At 54.7% G+C, this 25,279-nt stretch overlaps 1 protein-coding gene across 4 annotated transcripts; it reads left to right on the forward strand.

Annotated features, from left to right (window-relative positions):
- The first annotated feature begins 1,602 nt into the window (after positions 1-1,602).
- On the forward strand, positions 1,603-23,606 carry KIRREL1 (kirre like nephrin family adhesion molecule 1). 4 transcript variants are annotated; one of them, XM_027094923.1, is made up of 14 exons: positions 1,603-1,784; positions 3,602-3,751; positions 8,639-8,796; positions 10,739-10,889; positions 11,933-12,038; positions 12,186-12,334; positions 12,525-12,652; positions 13,339-13,513; positions 13,604-13,704; positions 15,351-15,549; positions 16,842-16,949; positions 17,115-17,254; positions 17,841-17,918; positions 18,170-23,606. In XM_027094923.1, the coding sequence occupies exons 1-14, from the start codon at positions 1,766-1,768 to the stop codon at positions 18,644-18,646; spliced, it is 2,139 nt and encodes a 712-aa protein (XP_026950724.1). In that variant the 5' UTR covers positions 1,603-1,765; the 3' UTR covers positions 18,647-23,606. The 4 variants fall into 4 exon arrangements, with proteins under 4 accessions (XP_026950724.1, XP_026950726.1, XP_026950723.1 ...); XM_027094925.1 differs by having other exon boundaries at positions 13,387-13,513; XM_027094921.1 differs by lacking the exon at positions 3,602-3,751 and having other exon boundaries at positions 1,635-1,784.
- Positions 23,607-25,279: the final 1,673 nt, after the last annotated feature.

A 25,279-nucleotide genomic window follows, 5' to 3' on the forward strand; every position in this document is an offset into this window, starting at 1 on the left:
CACCGTCACCCACCAGCTGCCCTCTACCCCATGGCAGACAAAAGCGTGGGCATAGACTGATAGCGTGAGACAGGAAATGCCATGGATAGAACTGTGACAGCAGGGCTGAAAGATGGGACAAGCTGGAGGTAAAGATCAACCTAGGAGGACTTCCTGGGTGAAGGGAATGTGAGGCAGGTTTGGAAAGAAGGGGAGAGATGGAGCTGGAGGAGGAAAAAGAAGAAGGGAGGCGATGAGAAGACGAGGGTCCTGATTTTGGTGTCTCAGAGGGAGGTCTTGGAATGGCGGGGGGACAGTTCTGTTTGCTTACACACGGGAGTGATGGAGGATCAGACAGATTTTGCAAAGCTGGGTTTGGGAAGAGTTGGATCTGGGGACTGTGGTCTCTGCAAAGACTTGGGAGCTGGGGAGGGAAAGAAGGGGGAGGAGTCCCCAGAGTTCCGGGCAAAACTGATTTGGGTTACAGTGTGTGACAGATTGGGGACGTGCATGGGAAGCCCCAGACCTGTCCCTGTGCTGTCCCGCAGCCCCTCCATTTCCTGGGGCCCAGCGCGGGAAGCTGATGGTCACAGCATGGTGCCAGGACTGCCCCACCACCGGGCTGACCAGCGTTGGCTGGAGTGGGTGGGTGGGAGCAGTGGGGGGAGAAGAAACCCGCGATCCAATTCCCTGCTCCATTTAGGCTCCACAATTAAAGGCAATTACTCTGCAGTTCTCTGATCAAATGCTCCCGGCCGAGCTGCCAGTGGGCAGCCATGTGTAGCTCCCGCAGCCAGAGGGAGAGCGGAACAAAGTCACGTGGCCTGTCAGCTCCCACGGGGCGGGAGACTGGGCGTGAGCAGGTGTATCCATGTGTATGCACTCATGCCCTTGGAGCTTGGGAGCAAGGGGTGAACACACGGAATGGGGAAAGTGTGCAAGAAGTGGGTTCAGAGCTACTTTGTTTAGGATTCACCGTCATCCAGGAAGCTTATATGCGTACATGTGGACGTGCCTGTCCCGTAGAACCTGCCTTTATGTACCTGATGTGTTCAAGGGGGAACTGTACCTGGCATAGTTGTACACACATGCGCGACCTCACGTTGGCCACGTACACAGGTCCAAGTAGGGGTACGGTGGTATATGCATGTCTCAGGAATCGTGGGGGACCGTGGCATCACCACAGCATGTGTTATGAAGGTGCCACCCATTGACAGGGGGCTGGGGGCAGGGGAGCGAGGCTCAGGATTTATCCCTGCTCTGTCCTTAACTCACTGGGTGTCCTTGGGAAAGTGAGTGTCCTCTCTGGGCCTCAGTGTCCTCGTCTGTAAAATGAGAGGGTTGGACTAGCCTGGTCTCTAAGGCCTTTCCGTAACACTGCACCACTTTCTCTGCTTGCTGAGTACTTCAGTTCCTGAAACCCATTCCCATGGGCCACGGAGGGAGGAAGCAATCCAGGGCGAGCACACGGCATCTTGGAGGGAAGGGGTTGAGGCCGAAGTGGGACGGGGGCTGGAGGGTCCACCTTCCCAGCCTTCAGCTGTCTCTCTCGGGCCCGGTGCAGGGTGGGAGTGGAAGCCTGGGAGGCTCGGCCTCTTAGTGGAGCCCTCTGTCCTCACTCATCTCCTTACCCAGTACCGCTTTGGCCTTGCCAGGGACCCAGACCCGCTTCAGCCAGGAGCCAGCCGACCAGACTGTGGTGGCTGGACAGCGGGCCGTGCTCCCCTGCGTGCTGCTCAACTACTCGGGGATCGTGCAATGGACCAAGGATGGGCTGGCGCTGGGCATGGGCCAGGGCCTCAAAGGTGAGTGGGCCATGCAGCCAGCCGAGCGTCCAGACTACTCCATCTCTTCATCCCTCCCCCACCAACAGAGACTCCTGGACCCAACATCCCTTCGTTCCTCACCACGTTTCTTCTCTGTACTCTAGCCTCCCCTCTCCCATTTCTGTGTGAGTCAGTCTCCCTCCCTCTCCTCTCGAGCTCTGTCTCCACTGCTTTCCAAAACCCACAGCTCTGCCTTTCCTCCTGGCTGTGGACTGGCTCGTGAAAGGCCAACGGGAAGCCTGAGAGATCAAGAGAAACCAAGAGACCTTTACATAAGAGAGCTTCAGACAGACAGACACCACAAGGGGAGCTGCAGGCAGCCAGGTGAGGCAGGAGGTGCTGGGAGACTCCAGAGCCCCTCTGCTCTTGCAGGGGGAGGACACAGTAACTTCTATGTCCTATGTTCCATGCCAGACTGGCTTTGCTCCAGCCTCTCTCCTGCCCCATGCCCAGGCAGTGTCCTCTCAGTGGTCACAAATTCATTTTACTATCAGCCTGAGCACTGTATTTATTCATTCATCAAGCCTTTATGAAGCACTATGGAGCCCCTGCGGAAACAAACATAATGTGCTGGGGTGGGGAAACCCTCCTATATTCCAAAACAAGTAAAGATACTTTTGGAAAGGCCGCCTGGCGGAGTGGATGGGGAGTCAAGACCTGCCTCTGCCTCCTCCCAGCTGGGTGACCTTAGGAAAGCCACTTCACCTCTCTGGGCCTTAGTTTACTACTGGGTCAAACAGGCATAATAGTCGTGGGTCTGCCTGCTTTATAAATGCGTTTGCGAGTTTTGAACCCAATGAGAGAATATGCTTTGTGAAAACACATTGCCCACTGTAAAGCGGGGTAATGGTGAAAGTAGGGAGGGATGGTGTATTTTTATTCTTATTGTCGTCCAGGGCTTGAGACTATTTGCTGTGGGTTCCGTGTATTAGACCAGGTAGGGGAAATTTGTCTGTATAGAGCCATCTGTACGAAGGAAGGAGATGGGGCTGGCGGATCTATTGATGATAGAGAGAGAAAGAAACAGGGAGAGAGAGAGAGATCAATAGGCACGGAGTGAAAAGAATCGATAGCCTCTGGACAGAGGGAGATGGTGGGAGGGAGCTGATGGTGGGGACCACGAGAGAGGAGGACAGAGTGTGAGGGGGTGGGCAAGAGCCTGGAGGACGGAGGGCGAGGGAGACTGGATTGCAGAGGCCAGAGGCGTGGCTTCTGCAGGGGACGGGACTCTTCGTTTCGGGGCTCCTTCAGGGAGCTGGCAGGACCCTGCCTCGTGCATCCCTCCCTAGGCGAGTGATGGTGAGACCTTAGCCTGCCTTGGGCTTCCCTCTGGCCCTGGTGAGCTCACGTCTGAGCTGCGATGGCCTATATTTCTTAACGCCCACACACCCTCCCCTCTTTCTCTCCTTTTCTCCCTGCTGTCTGCCTTTTTTTTTTTTTTTTTTTCCCTCTTTCTTTCCTATTATTATGAGAGACATTTGTCTGCAAACAGCTTCGGAGATTTCATCTGCTTCTGCTCATCTCCCCCTTCTGCTCTCCCCCATCACTCCTTCTGCTTTGTGGCTCCCATCCTCACTGTAGGAGGTTGTGACGTCACAGTGTCTGCATGGGGACCTCTTCCTCGTCAAGGGCCCCTGGGGGGGTCCCAGGAGAGGGTGGAGGGAGGAGTGCTGGCCCTGGAATGGGATGCGGACCCTGACATGGGGAGAGGATGCACCCTTGTGGGGCAGGGTGGTCCAGGTCGATCCCCAGGTTAGGGCTGGGCTCATCTGGGCTCGCCCTTTCTGTTCCTGCAGCCTGGCCACGGTACCGGGTCGTGGGCTCTGCAGACGCCGGGCAGTACAACCTGGAGATCACAGATGCCGAGCTCTCTGACGACGCCTCTTACGAGTGCCAGGCCACGGAGGCCGCCCTGCGCTCCCGGCGAGCGAAACTCACCGTGCTCAGTAATAACCCCCGACATCCTGCAGGGCCCCCAGCCTCCTGTCTCTGTCTCTTGGCATCCTGGCTGTCCCCCCTTCTCCAATTTCCTCTTTTATTTCCCAGCTTCTCACTCTCTATTCCTGGCCTCATGTCTGCCCCCACTGTCTCCCTAGCTTTCCCTCCCCAAATCCTTTAAACTTCTTCCAAAGCCAAGTTCAGATAGAAGAGGAAAAAATGGGCATGTGGGCACCCACTGCTGGACACGTGGACTGTGTGAGCTCTGGCATCCTCCCTGCCCCTGCCTGTGCCCAGGCCACGCAGGGACGGGGCTCAGCCTTCTGGATACAAAGCTCTCCCCACCAGAGTGGGGGCATGTTGACCATGGGGACCGGGCCTCTCCTGGCAGATGGGCTTGTTGGAAGCTTCTCCCTTCCTCTCCCTCTCAGCTGCCTCGGAGCCCCAGAAACTACCCGCTCGGCTCCTTTTCCTTGAACTCAGCCCCTCTTCCCTTCGCTCCCTCCTTTCCCCGCTCAGCACACACCCCTTCTTCCCTGCTTCACCTAGAGCCCTCCTCAGGGAGCAGGGAAGCAGGACGGGGCTTTGAGGGCTGAGAGCGGGGTGCGGGGACGGGGCGGGCAGGGGTCCTGGCTGAGTCTGCAGGAGCTGCTGGAGGAGGGCTTGTCTCGGAAGCTGCTGCCCACGGGATACAGAACAGATGTCCCTCTATGGCAACACCCAGGGCCATTTGCATAATGAGGGGATTCTCTCCTGCGCGCAGTACCAAACGAGGCCAGCTCTGACACGCCTTCGCCTCCTCTGTTCCGTGCCTTCCCCTCCCTGGCGGTACCTCCAGCTCCATCAGTCTTTCTGTCTCCCTCAAGCTCTGGTGCTCGGGCTGGGCCTCTGCCTCTGCGCTGCTTGTCTCCGGCCTGGCTCTGTCTGCCTGTGACCCTCTTTCTTCCTCTTTGTCATCCACTCTGTCCCTTTCTTTTTTCCTGCCTCCACTTGATCTGTCCTGCTCCCTCTATTTTCTCTCCCCAGCCCTGAAATCATTGAAGTGGGGGACGCCCCCAGGAGGGATGGAAGGACAGGAGGGGGGAGCTGAGACGAGTGAGTGTGGACACAAGGAATGTTCTTACCTGGGGGAGAAAGGTGAGAACATGACAAGTCATCTGAGTGCGGTGGGAAGAGGCCTGGAATGGGAGTCAGGAGACCTGGTCCATTTTGGCACCATGACCCGGAAGAGGTCATAACCTCTGGACAACAAGTTTCTCATCGGTAACATGGGCTGCCAGCTTTTTCTTAGCAACTGCCGCTTTGCTTCTCCCTGAGCAGGGAGTTGTAAACTCCGAAGGTCTGGGCAGATGTGAGGTGTCAGAAGAAGTGAGGACTGGAGGGACCTGACAGCCAGTTTCTCTGGATGCAAAGACCCTGAAGGACTAGGACTCAGGGCTGGTGGATGACTCTCTTTTCCTCTCCGGTGAGGACAAATGGGAAGAATTAACAAGAAGCAGGATGGAGGTTAGGAAGCAAGAGTTCGCTAACCACCAGGGCTATAGGCATGGGATGCCAAGACATCCACTTCCATGCCTCGTTGGAGAGTGTATGAGCCCCGACACCGGACCAGGCATTCCAAGGGAACGTGAGATTCTTAGGAGACCTTCTGTCTTTTTCCCTCCCTAACTGCTTTGGCTTGGATCCTGGAAGGTGCTACTCCTAGACTGGAGAACTCCCATTCTAATGAGGGGCCCTTGATACTCTCCCTTCCCTCTCCTACCCCAGCACAGAGGCGGAGAAATAGAGAGAGATGAGTAGAGGCCAACCAAGCCCCCAGATTTCCCAGGAACTTCATAATGGCATCCAGTGTCTTGGTTCAATCAGGGAAGGCTTCCTGGCAGAGGAGAATATCGATGGGAACCCTAGATGGAGGAGTACCTTGTTTACAAAAGCTTGCGAGTCAGCGAGGGAGGAGCTGACTGGCTTGTCCGCAGGGCACAGGGTGTGGGCCTTCGTAGCGTGTCTGAGTGATTTAGGTGGATGAGGGGAACGGGAGGAAGCCCCAAGAGTAAAAGAGATGAAAGATGAACCCGGCTACTCCTTTCCCCTCCCTCCCCCTCCTTGTCTGTCTGGAATTCTCACACTCCCTGCCTCCTGCAGCCACGTGGAGGCTCTGAGAAGGCAAGACGTCTGTGCATCCTCCCTGCTTACCTGCTTACACACAGCCTTCGTTCATGGCAGCCTGGGGCTCAGAGATGGGGCAGGGCCGAGAGTGGGCTGTGTTCACTGCTCGGAATCAGCCTCCCTGCACACGGCCAGCCTCGTCACCTCGCCTCCCCTGTAGCCATGCCCCTCAGCGGCCCACCCCAGCCCAGCCCAGGTCACAGAATGGCCTTTCATTCTTCCTGCCTCAGGGCTCGGAGAAGCTGCCTCCCACTCCCTCGCAGATGCGGACGCAGGCATAATATTTATTTACAGACCCATGGCTCCCTCATTACTCACAGCAAGAGCCGCTCGAGTGCAGTGGTGATGGGCATGGCTTCGGCGGGCCTGGTCCACACCCAGCCCTGACATTCAGCTCACTCTCCTGTCCCTGAGCCTCAGTACCTTGTCTGTAAATGGAGGTTAATGGTATTTACCATGAAAGGATTAATGAAAAACACTTTGTGGTGAGGATGAAATGAAATCGTATATACGTGAGGCGCTTGAGCTGACATGGGGTGGGCGTCCAGTGAATGGTGGAGATGCCGTCGATCACGTTACAGTTTACAGTCGGCTTCGTATCCTTGGTCTCCTTTCACCTTCACAGTAACGACTCTGGGGGACAGACGTCAGTGTGCTTTTTGAATTTTACAAACAAGGAAGCTGAGGCCTCAGACACATGTACATATTGATACACAGATTTAAGTCACAAGTCCTAAAAATGTGTTCGTAAACATACACAGGGACACACGCCTAACTGAGCATGATAGTGATGGATAAGCAGACACCTCAACAGCCTTAATTTCCTTTTTGCCGCAGATACGAAGAGAAAGGTGGGCTAGTGGCAGAGGTGACAGGTGGGCGGCCTTCCCTGAACAAAGGGCGAGGGTCAACCTTACAAGGGAAGGGAGAGCCGATGCAAGGAGAAGCCTTCCCCTCCTCTGCCCATCCAGAACTGTCCTCCTGGGGTGTGGCAGCAAAGTGTGACCTTGGAGGGGCCCACGCAGACCAGGAGACCCCGAGTGGCGGCTCTTTATCCATTTCTCTCCTTTCCACCCTGTTTGCAAATCGGCGCCCATCTGGCATTGGAGCCAGGTACAGCTGGTGAGCAAAGAGGAAGAGCCCGGGATTCAGCAATCATTCACCAGTCAGGAGTTGGAGGCACTGCCGCCTCTTGTCCGAGCAGTAAAGTGAACACACTGCACACATCACGCGCGCGTGCCCTGCACACGACAGTGCATGTACAGCCCTCATCTGGCCTTCATGAGGGCTCCGGGAATGAGCACCGTATGTCTCTGTTGAAGAAACTGACTTGAGGGCTTCACCCAAGATCACGTGACACATGCCAGGATTTGAAACTGGGGCAGCCTGGTTCTACAACCCATGCTTTTCACACCCTCCCACTCTACATGCATGAGTTGAGCAGAGTCCTGGGATGGGCTACAAGTGCTTCCTTTCTCTTAGAAATCCCAGCATGGAGACTGTCATTTCATAAACTACAGGACCGTCCTGCCCACAACTGGAATCATGGGCCTCCCAGGGTCTCCTCTCAAGGGTTCCCTCGGAAAGGCCCCTCTGAGTCTTTCTGGTTTTTCCCAGCAAAAAGCAAACAAAACCCTTTCACATTGCTGGCCAATGAACATGAGGTGGACCGGGAATCAAAATTATAATCCAAACCCTTCTGCCTTTATTTCATCAATCACTTAGCCACTAATTCAGCTAATATCCCCCAGGATGTGCTATCAACCAGCCTCTGCACTAGATCTTGGGGCTTTAAGAGAAAATAAGAGGCAGCCCCTGCTCCCAGGGAACTTGCAGTCTGGTTCACCTGAGCATTTAGAAACCTATGGGAATAGGACAGGGAGAGACCCCCCTACTTCCTAGTATCAGACATCTGGTGGATTCAGTTCCTTAAGCATTTAGCCAGAGCCTGCTTTGGTCATGTTCTAGGCACTGGAGACTGTATAAACATTAGTGAGATGGAGTTCCTGCTTTTTCAGGGATGACGGTTTGGGTTGGGGAGGGGGCATGGATAATCATGTTAAGTAACGCAAAAACAAGGTAGATAGTGCTTGGAGCTCCAAGTGACAGGCTGGGAACCAGTAAGGTGGTGATTGTGGGGGATGTGGCATGGAGGGCCCTGTGCAGCAGCTGGGATGTGAACAGGATGGACAGCAGTTTAAGAGAAGCCCTGAGGGAAAGAACACCAAAAACGAGACGAGGAGATGCGAAAGTGCAGGACTTGGCCTGAGGAACCCTGGATGGCAGGCAGAGAGGCTTGCAACTCACGCCCATGGCAGCTGGTAGACATGGAATGTGTTTGAGCAGGGAAGTGGCACAGTCTTACCTGCTCTCTAGAGAAAATAACCTGCCAGCATGACAGATGGCTTAAGGCCACCAGGGACTGGAGGCGGGGAGTCCATTTCGGAGGTTGCCGTGATAGACCCCCTCATCTGGCTGCCCCAGGGCAGAGGCGCACACAGGAGGGAATGGACATAAGGAACTCCGTGGAGGTAGCCACCTTTCTGTGCCAGGCCCCCCAGGCCACAGGAGCAACAGATACAGTGATTATAAGTTAGGGGGTAAGGATGGCCCTGCCCTGCCAAGGGGTGGACATGCAGAGGGAGAGATGCCTCCAGGGGCAGGGGTTTTGGTCATACGGGCAGCGTTGGCTGCATCCTGGACTGACTCTGCTCTGCTCTTCTCCACAGTCCCCCCGGAGGACACCAGGATCGATGGCGGTCCTGTGATCCTGCTGCAGGCAGGCGCCCCCCACAACCTCACGTGCCGAGCCTTCAACGCCAAGCCTGCTGCCACCATCATCTGGTTCCGGGATGGGACGCAGCAGGAGGGCGCCGTAGCCAGCACGGTGAGACCCTACCTGTTCCCCCAGATCCTCCTGGGCCACATCCCAGTTCACCTTTCCTTTCCCACATGGATCTGACCACAGACTCGGAGAGACAGATGTGAACAGGGGCCTCAGAGACCACCTGGTCCAATCCTCCCATTAAACAGTTGGGAAAGTTGAGGTCCGGAGAAAAGAAGTGAATTCCCAGGTTCACAGGGCCAGTCAACAGTTAGCAGAGACTAAGAATAATGCTGACAATAGCTACATTGATTAAGCCCCTACTGTGTACCAGGCACTGTGCATGCTAAGATCTTTATGGACGGTCTCTCTTAAACCTCACAGGAGTTTCATAAATTAGGTGATATTTCCAACTCACAAAGAGTGAACTGATGGTCAGAGAGGCTGAGTGACTTGCCAGGGTCACAAAGCTGACATGCTGCAGAGCTGGGGTTTGTGCCTGCGTCAGAACGTGACCTCTCGCTACTGAGCCCCTCGACTTTCTTCCCCCAGCCTCTAGTTGGTACGTGTTCCCAGTCGGTGCAACTAAGAGCTTGGGAAGGCAGGGATTACGTGTACATGTTATAGATGAGGCACCTGTGGCAGAGAAAGACATCAAGTTACTTGCCTGGGATCACACGGCAAAGTTGACGGTGGAGCTGGAATTAGAATCCAGATCTCCTGTTTGGAGCTCCTCCTGTCAGCTGGGGACAAGCACATATGTACCCAGCCCTTTGCTAGATGCTTCAGGAGACAATTCTCATTGAGTGGAGAGAGAATGCTCACCTGTGTGCCTCGGAATGTGTGGCCCCAGGGAGTGAGTACCCGGATTAGCTCTGCCCTTGACGCTCTGTATGACCTTGGACAAGTCACTTGTCTCTGGCCTTCGATTCACCCTTTGACAAGTGGCAGTTTGGCTTCAGTGGTGCTTAACTTTTTCACTACCAAGAACTCCGTTATTTTTTTCCTCTAGAGCTTCATGTTTTGAATATTTTGGCAACCAAACAGACTGATTGGTTAACGGCCATTTGTCATCCACCCCCCTTTTTTGTACTCGTTAAAGACACGATGGAGCTTTGAAGCAGCAGGAGGGGGCTGGTGTTACTGCACTGGGCTGGTGCTGTTCCGGTACCACATCGGGCCCAGCAAGGATGCCTATATATTGCTGTCAAACTGTGGGCCCCTACTTTGCTTAACAGTATGGTTTCCCTTAGGCAGTGTACAATATGGAAAACAGCCCGAGTGTTCCTATGATCATGTCCAGGGACCTCATGTTGGATATCACTGAGCTGGTATGAGATTTTGAGCCTGTGAGTCCCTTCCCTGCCCTCAAGGAGTTTACGGTCTAGCAGGAGAGACCCAGCGCTGAAACACACATGCACGGTGCCTAAGAGGCAAGGCCGGATGTGACCAGAGCGGTGCGGAGGACAGACTGCCTGCAAGGGGCACAAGTTCAGGCTGGGGAGAGAGTCCTGAGGGCTGGGATAGCAAAGGAAGACTTTCCAGAAGAGGAAGGACTTGGGTTGGACTCAGGGGATTCCAGGAATGGGACTCAAAACCGTGGGGAAAACTGTACAACACAGAGAGTGAACTCTAATGTAAACTATGGGCTTTCATTAGTATTGGTACCAATGTTGGTTCATCAGTTGTAACATGTATCACACGAGTGCATCATGTTAATTAATAATAGGGGAAACTGGGGGGCTAGAGAGGAGGGTATACAGGAACTCTCTGTATTTTCTATTCAACTTTTCTCTAAACGTAAAACTTCTCTTAAAAAAATCATAAAGTCTATTAATTAAAAACTAAACCAACCCAAACCTGGGGAGGCGGTAGGGGCTGGGGGAGGGTTGAGCTTCAGGTTAAATACCCGTCCAGCAAGCCAGCTCTGAGCGGGTCACCCTGAGAGCAGAGGAGGGGGCTTTTAGCTTAACCGTGTCTCCCACCCTTGTTTCCGCCACCCCAGGAACTGCTGAAGGATGGGAAGAGGGAGACCACCATCAGCCAGCTGCTCATCAACCCCACAGACCTGGATATTGGGCGTGTCTTCACCTGCCGCAGCGTGAACGAGGCCATCCCGAGCGGCAAGGAGACGTCCATCGAGCTCGACGTGCACCGTGAGCAGGGTCCTGGGGTGGAGGCAGGGATCGTGGGGTGGGGGGAATGTGCCCCTTGAGTGGCGTCCTGGGAAGGAGCCTGGGAAGGGTGGGGTGGGGGGCAGCACCCTTTGAGAAGCACAGAAGAATCCCCCAGGCGCCCTGGGACAGATGCTCCATTTCTTCATCGTCTTGGATTCCCTGGTTTGAACCCTGAGGGCTGGTAGAAGAGGCATCAGCTGTGAGCCAGGCAGTTCCCGGGTTTAAACCGTGTGACTTTGGGCAATGACATAATCTCTCTGAGCCTCAGTTTCTAATTCGGTATACGTGCAGAAAATAAAATGCAGGCCTACAATCCCTTATCAGAAATTCTAAACCAAAAGCGCTTGGGTGGCAAAACCTGAACCGAGGCTCTTCGTAGTCTTTTATTTAACCCACTTAATTGGAATAGCTATACATTTCACTGCAGATGTATTAATGCGTGTGTCTGTGGGATATTGCCCAGACTGTGCTGGGGATCTTACACAGTAAACGGTCTGTGCCCACCGTTACCTTTCTAACCCTTGAAATATCCCAAATTCTGAAACACATCTAGTTCCAGGGGGTTCAGATAAGGGGTTGTGGACCTGTACCTGCTTCTCAGGGTTGTGAGCATTAAGTGAGATATAGTGTAAGGGCATCTAGCATGGAGTATGCTACTTGGTAAGTGCTCAATAAACTCCCACTCCCCAGGGAAGGGTGGGAGAGTGGCGGCGATGGGAGAGATGCCCCACCCCCATCCCGGTCAGTGAGCCTAACGAGCCCACACTGACGCCTAGTGGTCACATCCGTCAATACACCTTCTGAGTCATTTGTCCCTCTGGTATCATCCTTGGTCGTCACCCTAGCCGGCCCCTAGAGGCTCCTGGAATAAAGGGGAAGAAGCCTTGTTTATTGGAGCTGGTACACTGCAAAGTCAAATTCCCGGGTCACCACGCGGGTGAGGTCTGAGTGTGTGTGCTAGAGAGAGAAAAAGAAATTTGAGGGACAGAAAAGACCCTGACGTCCAGTCCTCTGCTTTGCAGACCCTCCTACGGTGACCCTGTCCATTGAGCCACAGACGGTGCAGGAGGGCGAGCGCGTCGTCTTTACGTGCCAGGCCACAGCCAACCCTGAGATCCTGGGCTACAGGTGGGAGGGGCAGGGGCTGGGCACACTCTGGGGAAGGATACTGGGCGGCCCTTGAGGCCAGGAGTGGGGGGCTGAGGAGGACAGACCACTGGACGTGAGTGAGGGGCTCCAAGGCCTGAACCCGCTCTGTGTTGCCTGTTCCCCCAGGTGGGCCAAGGGGGGCTTTCTGATCGAAGACGCCCACGAGAGTCGCTATGAGACGAATGTTGATTATTCCTTCTTCACGGAGCCTGTGTCCTGTGAGGTTTACAACAAAGTGGGAAGCACCAATGTCAGCACTTTAGTCAATGTCCACTGTGAGTAGCTGCAGGGGCGGGGGTGGGGACAGAGGGCCGGGGCTTTAAAGGCCCTGGGGTGGGGTTGGGGGGGCTCCATGAAGCTGAGGGGGCGTGGAGAGGAGGCCGGACAGGAGAAGGAAGAGGACAGAGATTGGAGATGACCCCCAGGGAGACTCAGACCCTCACGGGCTGTTCCTTTCTACCTCAGTTGCTCCCCGGATTGTAGTGGACCCCAAACCCACGACCACAGACATTGGCTCTGATGTGACCCTCACCTGTGTCTGGGTTGGGAATCCCCCCCTCACCCTCACCTGGACCAAAAAGGACTCAAACATGGTAAGAAGCCTCTCCGGGATGCTGGAAGGAAGGAGCCTGGCCACAGGCTGGGGGGAGAGGGGGCAAAGGAGGTGCAGCATTATTTTTCAAGTTGAACCTGGGCTATTTCCAAGTTCTCAGGATTTGGAAGAGAAGGACGGTGCTTGCAGTCAACCCCACCCTCCTCGGCAGACAGCTGGCCGCTGCAGTGGCAGTGGGAGGGACGTGATGACCTGTGGGGTGGGAGGGGGGCAGGGGCCCTGAGTGGAACTGCTGTGGTGGCAAGAGACCTGGTAAAAGAATGCTGCATAGGAGGGTGGAGAAGCTGGGATGACTCACTAGAGGAAAGAAGGCTGAATTGTGCCGCTCTACAGCGACCTGCCTTGGACAATTTGGGCCACTGTTGCAAAAAGAGGGATTTCAGAGTGAAACTTCCTACCTCATTTGGCACTAGAGAAGCATTAGAACAGATGACCAGAAGCGGCTGCATCCTCTGTACAGATGGATGGCAGCCTCGCCTGCCCTCCTGAGCCTCCACCCACTTCTGCCCGCTCTTATATAGAGATGATGTGTCTAAATGCCAACCTGTTTAGAGTCAGGGGATGGACCACATAGACTCGGGACCCTGTTTCCCTTCTGGGAATTCACTTGTGGCCCTTCCTGCTTTCTTTCCAATGCCTCCAATGCGGGGGCCCGCACGGATCTAGGGGCCCAGGCCTCCTGGCTCCCCACCCGAGGCTGCTCTCTCTGCCCAGGTCCTGAGTAACAGCAACCAGCTGCTGCTGAAGTCGGTGACCCAGGCCGATGCCGGCACCTACACCTGCCGGGCCATCGTGCCTCGGATCGGAGTGGCCGAGCGGGAGGTGCCACTTTATGTGAATGGTGAGTGGCCTGAGGGGGGCGGGGGGCCTGTGAGGGGGAGGCAGGCACTGGAGGTCCCAGCTGGCCCTCACCACGTCTTCTTACTTGCAGGGCCCCCCATTATCTCCAGCGAGGCCGTGCAGTACGCCGTCAGGGGTGATGGTGGCAAGGTGGAGTGTTTCATCGGGAGCACGCCACCCCCAGACCGCATTGTGAGTGCTGGGCCCGGCCTCGGGCCGGCAGCCGTTTGCTTCCCTGCTTGTCTCAGCCTCCTCCCACTTTCCCCAGGCCTTTCCTGCGCCCTGTGCTTCTCATCCTCTGACTCTGTCCCTCTGTCCCTCTTCCTGTCCAAATGCCATCTCCTCTCTTACTTGTTGTGTGACCCTGAGCCAGTTACTTGTTATTGGGAGCCTCAGTTTCCTCATCCGTAAAATAGGGGCAGTGATCCCTACCAAACAGGGTTGCCATGAGAGGCGATGTGACAACACGTGTGAAAGGCCTGGTGGAGCCTCCCTGGATATGCTGCTGGTTCCCCTGGGCTTTCACGCCTGCTCTTTCCTCTCCCTCGTCTCCTCCCCTTTCCTCAGCCTCCCGATCTCTTCCTTGCCCTCTCCTCTGCCTTCTGCCCCTCCGCCCTGCCCCCTCAGTTCTGTCCCACCCTGTCATCCCCTCCTCTCCCTTCTCCTGCCTTTCTCCTCCTACCAGCCCCCATGCCGCTCTCCACCCCCCTCCCTCTCCCCCACACCATGAACCATTAATTCCTCCCGTGACCATTAACCGTCAAACCCCTCATCACATTTAATGACCATTTCGCTAACTCCACGGCTGCCCAGAGACACTTCATTACCATGGCCACCTGGGCAGCGGGCGGCTTGGCTCCCGGGGGGGCTTTCCTTGCAGAGCTAGGAGGACTGATGCCTGGAACCGAGCCAGTTCTCAGTGGCTCTCCCTCCCTCGGGTTCCACTCTGAGGGAGGGGGACACAAAGGGGGGGATGCCCCGGCTAGGGGGTCGGGGATGGAAGAGCCTGGGAGAGACAGCTCTCCGGTGCCAATTCCCACTCGTTATAAGGGTCTGTGGATGCGTCTCCAGAGCCAGGGGGCTGTGTAGGGCCAGCTGTGGAGTGGTTAAAGGTGAGGTTGAAGGTTAAGTTATGTTTAGTTAGAAGCTCAGACTATCGGAGCTGGAGGAGAGCTGGAGCACTGTCTGCCTCTAGCCTGGTCCTCTCCTTTTCTAGGAAACTGAGACCCAGAGAGGGAAGGGGAGGCTCCACAGGGCTCGAGGGGAGAGTCAGGCCTAGAGCCCAGGGTTCCTGGCTCTCCACCCAGGATTTGTTTTACCACATCCGGGGTCCCACATGTTGCTTCATTGGATCCGCTGGGGTTGGTACAAAAATAGAGATTCCCAATGAAAGAAGCCTGAATTCCAACTTGGAGAAGGTGGGTCTCTGGGACAGTAGTCGACCGTCTTCTTGGCCTGCTGGCTTTCCGAATAAAATTGCTCTCCCTTGCCCCACCAAAGACAGCGGCAACAAAATAGAGATTCCTGGGCCTCTCCCCCGGAGAGTCAAATGAAGGAGATAAGCCCCGGGAATCTGCATGTTAAAGAGTGTCTCTGAGCGTATTTGAATGGTCCCAGCACATGTCGCAGGCATGTTTGGGAGCCGCTGCTTCTCCTAGACTGGAGGTTTGATGCCAGGGTTTGAGGCAGCAGGTGCGACGTGGGCTTGTTTTAGGGCAAGCGTGGGGCTGGACTTAAGAGCACATGGGGTGAGGATGTGAGGATGCCTGGAGGGTGGGTCAGGTGTTTCTGCCACCTGCCTCCCTCTTCCTCATCCTGTGCTGCCCTCCCCACCCCAGGCATGGGCATGGAAGGAGAACTTCCTGGAGGTGGGGACCCTGGAACGCTACACGGTGGAGAGGACCAACTCAGGCAGCGGGGTCCTGTCCACGCTCACCATCAACAACGTCATGGAGGCCGACTTTCAGACCCACTACAACTGCACAGCCTGGAACAGCTTCGGCCCAGGCACAGCCATCATCCAGCTGGAAGAGCGAGGTGACAGCAGTGCTGGCTGTGTAGCCAGGGCGCAGGGCAGCCTGGGGACTCTGCTCCCTCTTCCCTCTGGGGGCACGGCTCAGAGAGACAGCTCCCTCCTGGGCCTGCCCACCAGAGCCTGGCCTTGGTGCTCAGTTGGAAAACCCACTCGCATTTTTAAACATTTATTGAGCATCTGCTATGTGCCAGCCACCCCCTCTAGGAACTGCAGGGACAGATGTGAACGAACACAGTCCTTGCCCTCCGGGAACTTTCAGTGCAGTGGAGAACTTACAGAGTGGTAGCAAATGACTTCAGATGGAGAAAAATGAAATGAACTGTGAAAGGGAGTCACACTCCCTACCTCACTGGGTTGGTGTGAGGATTAAATGAGAAGATATTCATGAAGTACCTGGCATAGAATAGGTGCCCAGGAAGCTTCGGTTCCCCTACCCCTTCACGAATCCTTAGTCTGGTAGGAGACACATATTCCCTCCCTTAAGGCACTTCTAGTGTGATGAAAGAGGCATCACGCCTTTGACGTTTTTGGAAGCTCCCAACTCTGATGAGGAAAGAGCTCCCCCACTCCTCTTTTGTTTTTTAATGAGAACTAGCCATTTGACATGGGAGATGGGGGAAAATAACTGGAGGTCCCCTCGAGTCTTTCTTAGCTGAGGACACCAGCAAGAGCAAGGGGTTGGTGGAGAAGAACAGAGTAATAGAGTGAGGCGGGACTCTGCAGGGAAGGCTTTCTGGAGGAGAAGAGACTTACATGGATCTGATCCATCCAGGACAGCCAGGAAGGGAGAAGAAGCTGGAGGCAGGATTCCTGGGTCCTTCTCATCTCTGGGGAGCAGGGGGAACCAACCAGAACCGTTTGAGCCCTGGGAGGGTAGGTACAGGTGGAGCGGTCACAATGGTGTGTGTGGGGAAGGAAGTGAAAGAGGTCAGAACACATGGCAGATGGGAGAATGTGGGGACAGCTGATCTCAGACAAGAGCCCAACCCAGGAAGGAGAGACCAGCCTCGCAGACAGGTGGGCTGCAAGAGAGGGCCAGATGGACCACCAAGGCCAGGGTCAAGCTGATCCCAGTTCTGATGAAGCTGTAGCACGGGTCTAAACCCAAACAGTGCCGACTTCCTCTCAAATCCCACCTTGACTTTAACTGAACACAGCTCAGCTGAAACATAAAACCTGGGCACGATCCAGGGGCGCACGGAGCTCGGCTGTCCTCACCTTCAGCCAGCACTGAGCTCAGCTCCTCCGTGTGCCCCCATCCTCACCCTCCCCCTCTTCCTTCCCTCCTCTGAAGAGGTGTTACCTGTGGGCATCATCGCCGGGGCCACCATCGGCGCAGGCACCCTGCTCACCTTCTTCTTCATCGCCTTGGTGTTCTTCCTCTACCGGCGCCGCAAAGGCAGTGAGTATGGGCCCTGCTCAGGCCGCGGCCCTCCTGGGGGTCCCCAACAGGCAGGGCCTGGGAGAGGTGAGGGGGTTGACAGTGGCGCTCCCCAGGCCAGGTGGGTCCGGAAACAGCCTCTGCAGAGGCTGGCAGAAAGCGTCCAGGCTGCTCCTCCTGTCCCAGGTCGCAAAGACGTGACCCTGAGAAAGCTGGACATCAAGGTGGAGACAGTGAACCGGGAGCCACTCACCATGCATTCGGACCGGGAGGACGATGCTGCCAGCGTCTCCACGGCAACCCGTGTCATGAAGGCCATCTATTCCGTAAGGGTCCCTCCTCCCTGGCCCAGCTCTCCCCACACTCTTGGGACCGGCTCCTGCCCAGCTCACCAATACTGTCGCTCTCTCCTCCCTCAGTCATCCTACCTTGACCCTGCTCCCTCCCCCATATGCTCACACACATACATATATGTGCACATGCACATTCATGACCACATTCACGTGCCCACGCTCCCCAGGCTAATTTCCCTCCATTACAGGACAGGCAGGTGGGGCCTGCACAGGCTTCCTTCACCCCAGTCTCCGCCTACAGAGTGTCAGAATTGGAAACCCCTAGAAGTTTTCTGGCCAAACTGCCTCATTGCTCAGATGAGGAAAGAGCCCCAGAAAGGGGCAGGGACATACCCAAGCATTGCATGTTAGCAACAAAATTGGTGTTGGAAGCCAGGTCTCTGGCCTCTTCCCGCCACATCCCAGAGCCTCTGCTGGGAGAGGACACAGAGTTCAAGGCTGCCCATGACCCCAGACCCTTCTCCTTAATAGGTGACCTCTGGGTGTGGGGATAGGGTAGGCAAGGGAGGACAAGAGCAGGGTGTCCGTCTCCTGATGCCCCACTCTTGCTGCTCTGCAGTCCTTCAAGGATGACGTGGACCTGAAGCAGGACCTGCGCTGTGACACCATCGACACCCGGGAGGAGTATGAGATGAAGGTGGGAAAGCGGGGAGGGGCCCGCGCACGGGGGCTGCTGGGAACGGGGGCTCTGAGGGCCTGCAGGGTGGAGGTGAGGGCAGGTTTGGGGAGGAGCGTTCAGGAGGTTATTGAGGAAACAGGAGGTGGGGAGCTATTGGCTGAGAACCCAGGGCAGAGCCAGAGAAGGAGTCCCAGAGGGCCATGACGAGACGACACCCTTCCCGCAAGAGAGACTCCCCTTCTCCATCCTCTTCTCTCATTGCCCCCCAGGATCCCACCAATGGCTACTACAATGTGCGTGCCCACGAAGACCGCCCGTCTTCCAGGGCAGTGCTCTATGCTGACTACCGTGCCCCCGGCCCTGCCCGCTTCGACGGCCGCCCCTCTTCCCGCCTCTCCCACTCCAGCGGCTATGCCCAGCTCAACACCTACAGCCGGGCCCCGGCCTCTGACTACGGCCCTGAGCCCACACCCCCAGGTCCTGCTGCCCCAGCTGGCACCGACACCACCAGCCAGCTGTCCTACGAGAACTATGAGAAGTTCAATTCCCATCCCTTCCCCGGGGCAGCAGGGTACCCCACCTACCGACTGGGCTACCCCCAGGGCCCTCCGTCCGGCCTGGAGCGGACCCCGTATGAGGCATATGACCCCATTGGCAAGTACGCCACTGCCACGCGATTCTCCTACACCTCCCAGCACTCGGACTACGGCCAGAGATTCCAGCAGCGCATGCAGACGCACGTGTAGGGCTAGAGCCTGGCCGGGGCATCTCTGCGGGGCAGAGGAGAAGGCTCTCACAGCTGTTCCCTGATATTCAGGGGCATTGCTCGTTGTTGCTCCCGTCCTGGACCAGCCTTCCTCCTCCCACCGTGGCAGGCGGGGAGCAGGTCTCCCGGAAACACCCCGTCCCAAGGATGGTGCTCTGTGCATGCCCCAGCCTCCTGGGCCTGCCCTTCCCTCTTCTTCGGGAGGATGTGTCTCTTCTGACCTGCACTCTCGCCTGGCCCCAGCCTGGGGACGGGGAAAGTGAAGGTTGCGGAGAGCAGAGGGGGCACTTTTTAGCATTCCCTTTCTATCCCACCCCTCTGATCTCCCGTGAGTAGACAGGGGGTCATGTGGAGATGAACAGGCTTTGGCCCAGGGGGCATGAAGTGTAGGGGTGGGTGGCTGTGGTACAGATAGGTGGACGCGAGATAGCCTGGCCAGTCCATCTGTCGTCTGCGTTCATACCTTGGATGCATCTCTCCCACCTTGGGACTGCAGAAAGGACCTTGGATTTATTTTAGTCCTGGCACCGAGTTCAGATCCAGCCCTCCTTCAGCCGGCAGTAAAGTGCCAGTCGTCCTGGCCGCCCATGGGGACACCTGTCTGTCTGCCTGCAGAGGGATCCAGGTATGTCCCGTAGTGCTGCCCCCTTTTGCTTCTCTTCTGTGCTGGGCCGGCCAGATAAGCCAGGGGGTCGTGATGGGGAAGGAAAGGTCAGGAACCATGTCCTGAGTCACTAGCCAGACAGCAGGGTGCTATATAGCAGTTTCCAGAACCCACGCTAGAGTGAGCCCCCCCAAGCCCCCTCCCCTCCCCAGTCTGCCCCACTTCCTGGCTTTAACTCTCTAGCATGCCTGGGGAGTGGTGGGGTGAGGGTGGGAGTGCTATAGGCTATTTTTCAAAGACAACAAAAAACAATAAACACCTCATTTGGAGAAAAAAAGCAAAAAAAGCTGTAGGGAGTCCCCCGCCCAAATACAAGTCCCAGTGGAAAGGAAAGGGGGCATCTGTTCTTCACCAGATTCCCAACACCTTCCATTACTCTTTCAATCTCGAAGCACTTTGAATCCATTTTTAAACATGCAGGCGGTGAGACCTGTCATCCGATGGGCCCTCATAGGACAGGGAGGGGGCCTGGCTGTCATGCTCTGCTGTCCTACCCTAGGGCCAACCAGCTGGTTAGAGAGGCCACCTTCCCGGGGCCATGGGAGATGTTCTCTTTAGACGGGTTTTGGTTTGTTAAGCGTCTGTTTTTTTCTTGGACCAATCAGATTCCTTCTTCCAGTTTCAGTGCCTTGAGTGTCCAGCTTTGGTTGACCGGCCCTGGGTGGGTGGCTGCGCAGGGAGCCGGTATTGTGAGTGCAAACTCACTGCCAAGTGTTGCAGAGTTTAGGGGACAGACGGGTGAGGGGGCCTGGTAAGAGGAAGGGCGGACCTGGTAAGGTCACGCGGAAGGGCGCTGCAGGCAGCCACGGCCCAGGTGGCCCCCCACGCCCACCCTCACCTCCATCTACACACGTGCATGCACGCACGCCTGCACATGCATTCCACATTCTCAGCCGCCACCTCCTGACCAAAGAGAACCGGCGCTCCAAAGAGAACTCACTCCCCTGCCCCGGCCTCCCCTTCCCAAGAAGCAGGGTCTGCTCTTCCCCTTGCTGGGCCCTGAGCGGGCGGGTCCTCTGTTGCAATCCCCAGAATGCGCTTTGCCCTTTCTCTTGGTCGCCGTTCATTAGTCATGTTCGCTTTAATGAGTTACATGCCCATCAGTCACGGGCCATCGCCACCTTTGCCGACAGCTCTGTGGGGTGACATTCCTCGCCATCCCTTGGCTGGTAAGGACCCGCTCATACCCAGGAAGAAAGTAGTTCCAGTTCCAGCCTCTCAAACTGCCTCTGCATCCTCCTCCACTTCACCGGGGGCAAGTCCCCAGGACCGGCCCTTCCAGAGGCATCACACAGGCTCCCAGCGCTATTCCACCCTCACCCCTGGAAGCTGGCTCCTTCCTGCGGATTCCTTTTCTGTGAGCTCAGTGACAAGGTCTGTTAAGGGTGCAGGTTCCTGTGCAAATTCATGCATGTTTTGATGATTTTCACAGAAGCCACGGGTAATCTAAACAGTTAAAATCTAAAGATGGTGGCTTTTTAAACAGGAATATTCCAAAAGACATTTACTTTTGTTAGGGGTTTGGCCACATTCGCTTGTTTACTCCTTCTTGGTTTTAGTGCTGGGTCCATTCCGTTGATGGAGAGGAGGAGGCCCTGGGGTCACTCGGTAACTCAGCTGACACTGCAGGAACCATGGGCTTTGGAAGCCAGATACAGAGCCACTTCCCTGTTCTCTGTTCCTTAACACGTTACGGTACCTGGGTATCAAGCAACCAGCACGCAAGGCCCAGGGAGACATCAGCGACCAAGGCCATCTCTGCCCTCTGCAAGTTGTGCTCTGGTCTGACCAGAATCTGAATCGGGACCGACCTGTTAAGCCAGTAGAATTGCTTTTCTGGGGAGTGGCAGGTGCCCTTGAGCATGGAGGGTTGCCATCTGAGGCTGGAGTCCCCCAGCATGGTGCCTCAGGACTTGATGTGGTCACTTTGGTGATCCTGACTGCCTTTGCCATTTTAGTTTTGGTGGGAAGAGCAAGGGGCCAGGAGACATGGGACCCAGTTCTGAAGCTGCCATTTACTGAGTGACCTTGGCCTAACCTCTTTAGGTTCATTGTCCCCTATTTTCTGGTCTTTAAGATGAGGCGGGGAGAGTTGCACGAACCTCAAATTATCCTGCTCTTGCTGCATTCATTTGGTGAGGTGGAAGGGCCTGCCATCCCTAGCAAGGATTTGGGAACGGTGACTGAGCAGTGGAGGGACAGGAGAATTGAAAGTCTCTCCTATCTTGAAAGAAGCTTTCACTATGGGCTTCATCACCTTGTCAGAAGTGTTGTGAATGAATTTCCACTTGAAACCCCTTGATCCCAAACAGCAACAAAAAACATATCCTAAACCTCAGTGAAACTGATGTGGGGTTATCCTTTGGCCATTGTGCTGCTCCCCACTCAGAATCCTGACGGTTTTGCAAAGGTGTCTCTGGCTAGGTCAGGGCATGGTGAGTATCCTTCGCTGTGCACCCAGGTTTCAGGCAGCCTTCTCCGCAGGGAGAAATGAAAGCAGCCACCCTCCACCCCGGTCCTCGGGAACACTCCCGCGGCCTGGGGACAGCCAGCCTCACTTAACTGAGCAAGGGGAAGCCTGCAGGCTAAGGTGCCTTGAGCCAGAGGGCAAGGCGTGAGAACAGCTGGCCTCTCTGCAGGAGCAGTTCGGAAGGGCAGCTGGTAGAGTGAAGAGGGAGTCCGGCAGCTTTTGACTTAAGTTCTGGATCTTGAAGAGGTTCTTGTGATTCTGGATGACCCACAGTCTCCTTGTGGAGGGCCCGGCTTGCATCCTAAATCCCAGATCCCTCCAAGTCTAGCCTGAAAGTATGCATGAGGCAAAATCCACCATAAGTCAGAAAGGAAAGCAGCCAGGGATGGGAGCAGCGCTATACTCTCACAGATGTCCTGCACGGGATGAAAGAGGTCAGTTTGATTTCCACCCCATCCCCACCCCGTCTCCAGGCACTGCACCTTCTCCTTGTCTCAGCAGGTGCTGCTTCCCTTATCATTTTGAGGGCAGCCTTTTCTGATTTACAGGATGGAGCCCTGGAGTCTCTTTCGCCCTGGTGCCCTCCCGTTAAACGGGTGGCGTTCTGTCGGGAGCCACAAATCCTGGGCTCCTTCAAATGGAATCAGATGGTCTCTCAGTGTACTTGACCCATGTACATAGCGGTGTTGGGCCATTCGGGTTTGGAGAAAACCACGTTAAATCCAAGAGCCCAGTTGCACTGAACTGGCTCCGTCACTGCCTCACTCTGCCGTGAGGGTGGTTCTCTCCCCACTGCTGCACGCCCAAGCAGCCCAGCCTCGGAAACCTGGCTTCTCTGCCGACTTAGTGCTGTGTGTCCTGAGTCAGGTCACCACTCTGTGCCCCTACGGGCCCTTCTGCATGTCGAGGGAATCCCCTGGAAGGCGCTAGTGAAGCTTCTGACCCCGGTGGGACCAGTAAGGAGGTGCTAATAGAACATTGACGTGCACAGACCAAGGGATGTAATTGGAAAGGCATTTATTTTTGTGAAGAGGCTATAAAATTAGCATTTAAATAACCCATCCCCTTCTCCCTGCCTCCCCTTATCCCCCCATGATACCTCTCCTTTCCTGGGGGCCAGCCTCTTTCTGTAAGTCACTGGCCTCACTCATCAACTGGGTCCTGACCTTCCACTTCTGTGCTGCTGGAAGAGGATGGAAAGATGAGTGGCTCTCCTCAATTTGGGAGATGGGGGGGGGCGGGGCAGAATCCCATTTTCTTGCATCACTGTGAGGGAGCTCCAGGCCCTGTCCCTGGAGGAATAATTGCTGCGCAGAAGTCACAGGCCATACTGGGTGGTTCTGGTACAAGCCTGCCCTTAAAAATAATAACAAGAATGATAATAATAACTCTGTTTGCATAGAGCTATCACTCATTCCTACCAATCTCCTGTCCCCTGATCCTGGCTTTTTGCTGTCCCCAACCACTGGCCTTTGCAAGTGTTGGTGGGCCATGGGTTCTTCTGTTCACTTCTGGGGATCATCAGATGCTTCCCCCTGGGAGTACCCCTAATTCTGGGGAGAGAGCAGCCAAGTTGCCAATACAATCAAATTCTCGACGCAACCTTGCTAGCAATAGTGACCCAGGAGATCCAGCTGCTGCCTCCAATTACGCCAGAATGAGGCCCAGGGCTCCCTGTGGTCCCCTTTTCTACCCCACTGTTCTTGGGATTACAACCACCGCTTCTGGCTCCAGTACAATTTTCTCCACCCAAACCCTGATAATAAATGGATCCATGATGATAATTAAGAGAAGAGGAAAAAAAAATATTATTTTTGTTAGGACAAACCATCGTAGATTTTTAGCAATGTGTATCTGTGTGTCCCTCACACTTTTTCCTATTCTGCCTTTTTTCATTTTCCTTTTTTTTTAAATATTATGTACTATATTTTTAGTCTCAAGCACACTATATATTAAATATATTTAATTTTTTTATATATATAAATATAAATGTTTTAAAAAGTACCATGTTTTGTGTTGTTTAATGCACGAGCAACTCTACTTACTTAAAAGCTTGCCTGATTCGGGGTGAAATGATCTAAGTTGGAGGAAAAGATAGATTTTTGGATTGAGATGGCAGAGACGATATATTTGTGTCACCTCCAGGCTGTGGGGCAAACACATTTTATTCACCAGTTTGTGTCTGTTGCAGAAGCCTGAGGCCAATTATGGCAGTTCAGGGATAAACAGCCAGAGGCTCTGCTTTGGGAACACAACATCCAAATGCTCTGTGCCAAATCTGATTACGGGGATAGGAAATGGGGGGGGAGAATGAATCGGGGATCCAAATCCCGAAGGATTTGGGAGTGTGGGGATGAACGGGACTGAGTTCACTTATTTAAAATGCAGTGCTTTGGGTAAAAAGCAAAGTTACCAGGTCACCTACCCTTTGAACTTGAAGTGAAACAGAATGAAAAAAACAGATGGTGCAGCGGTACACACACACAGAGGCCATCCTGCTGAGAAATTCTAAATCCTCAGAGTTTAGTAGAATTTGCAAAGATTTTACTTTACTCTTTTCACAGGGGTGTTTGAGGATAACTGGGGGAAAAAAATTGTTTTCAGATAATGTTTTAGAAAGCTATAAATCACTAAAGAAATACAAGGGTTTATTGTTTCCCTCATCCAGTTAACAACCCAGCAAACTAAAGATGGTCCACAGTAGCCTTTTTGTACACAAGGGACACAGAGCACAGTCAGAGCTGGGGATGTAAGAGAGCTGAAAAAAAATACTTTAGAGATAATGCAACCCATTTCCAAGAATGTTGTAGGGCACAACCCAGAGCTACTACAGAGGCGGGGGCAGGACACAGTGGGGGCTGCAGTTCGTGGAGTGTGTCCTGGACCAGAGCCTGTAGGTAGCTCAAGGGGCGTCCAACCTGGATGGGAATAAGAGGCCTCCGTGCAAGGTGAATCTCAAGGCTACAGCCAGGTAAGTTGAACTGGCATAGGTAAAATATGGCATGATAGTTGGACTCCAGAAGCAAACAGAGTTAAAGAGAGAGAGAGAGAGAGAGAGAGAGAGAGAGTGAGAGAGGAGAAGAAGCAAGTTAGTGCAAACATGGAGGCCAAGTGAATTCTGTTAGGCCAAGTAGTGTTAGATGGGGTGTTTCCTGTGCTTTGTATCTGCTTGGGATGAATTGTATTCCTCTCTGCATCCACAGAGCCCAGCCCAAGGCCAGCAGGTACTTTGGGACAAGTCTGTGAGCTGTACAGGGCACCACACGATACTTGTTGTCAAACCCAAGTTCATGTGCCCTACACACAGTGAGCCCAAACAAACTGAAACATTGGGGTTTGGGGCAGAGACAGGTTTATGGATTAAGAGGACACGGACCAAGAAGATGGGAGACATTTCTCGGATTCATCTTACTGACTGGCCAAGGTGTAAGGTTTTTAAAGGCAGCATTTTCGGATGACTGTTGCAGGGAACGTGACTT

The sequence above is a fragment of the Aethalodelphis obliquidens genome, unplaced genomic scaffold, assembly GCF_003676395.1.
Source record: "Aethalodelphis obliquidens isolate GAN/ISIS:26980383/991018 unplaced genomic scaffold, ASM367639v1 scaffold90, whole genome shotgun sequence".
NCBI classification, from domain to species: domain Eukaryota; kingdom Metazoa; phylum Chordata; class Mammalia; order Artiodactyla; family Delphinidae; genus Aethalodelphis; species Aethalodelphis obliquidens.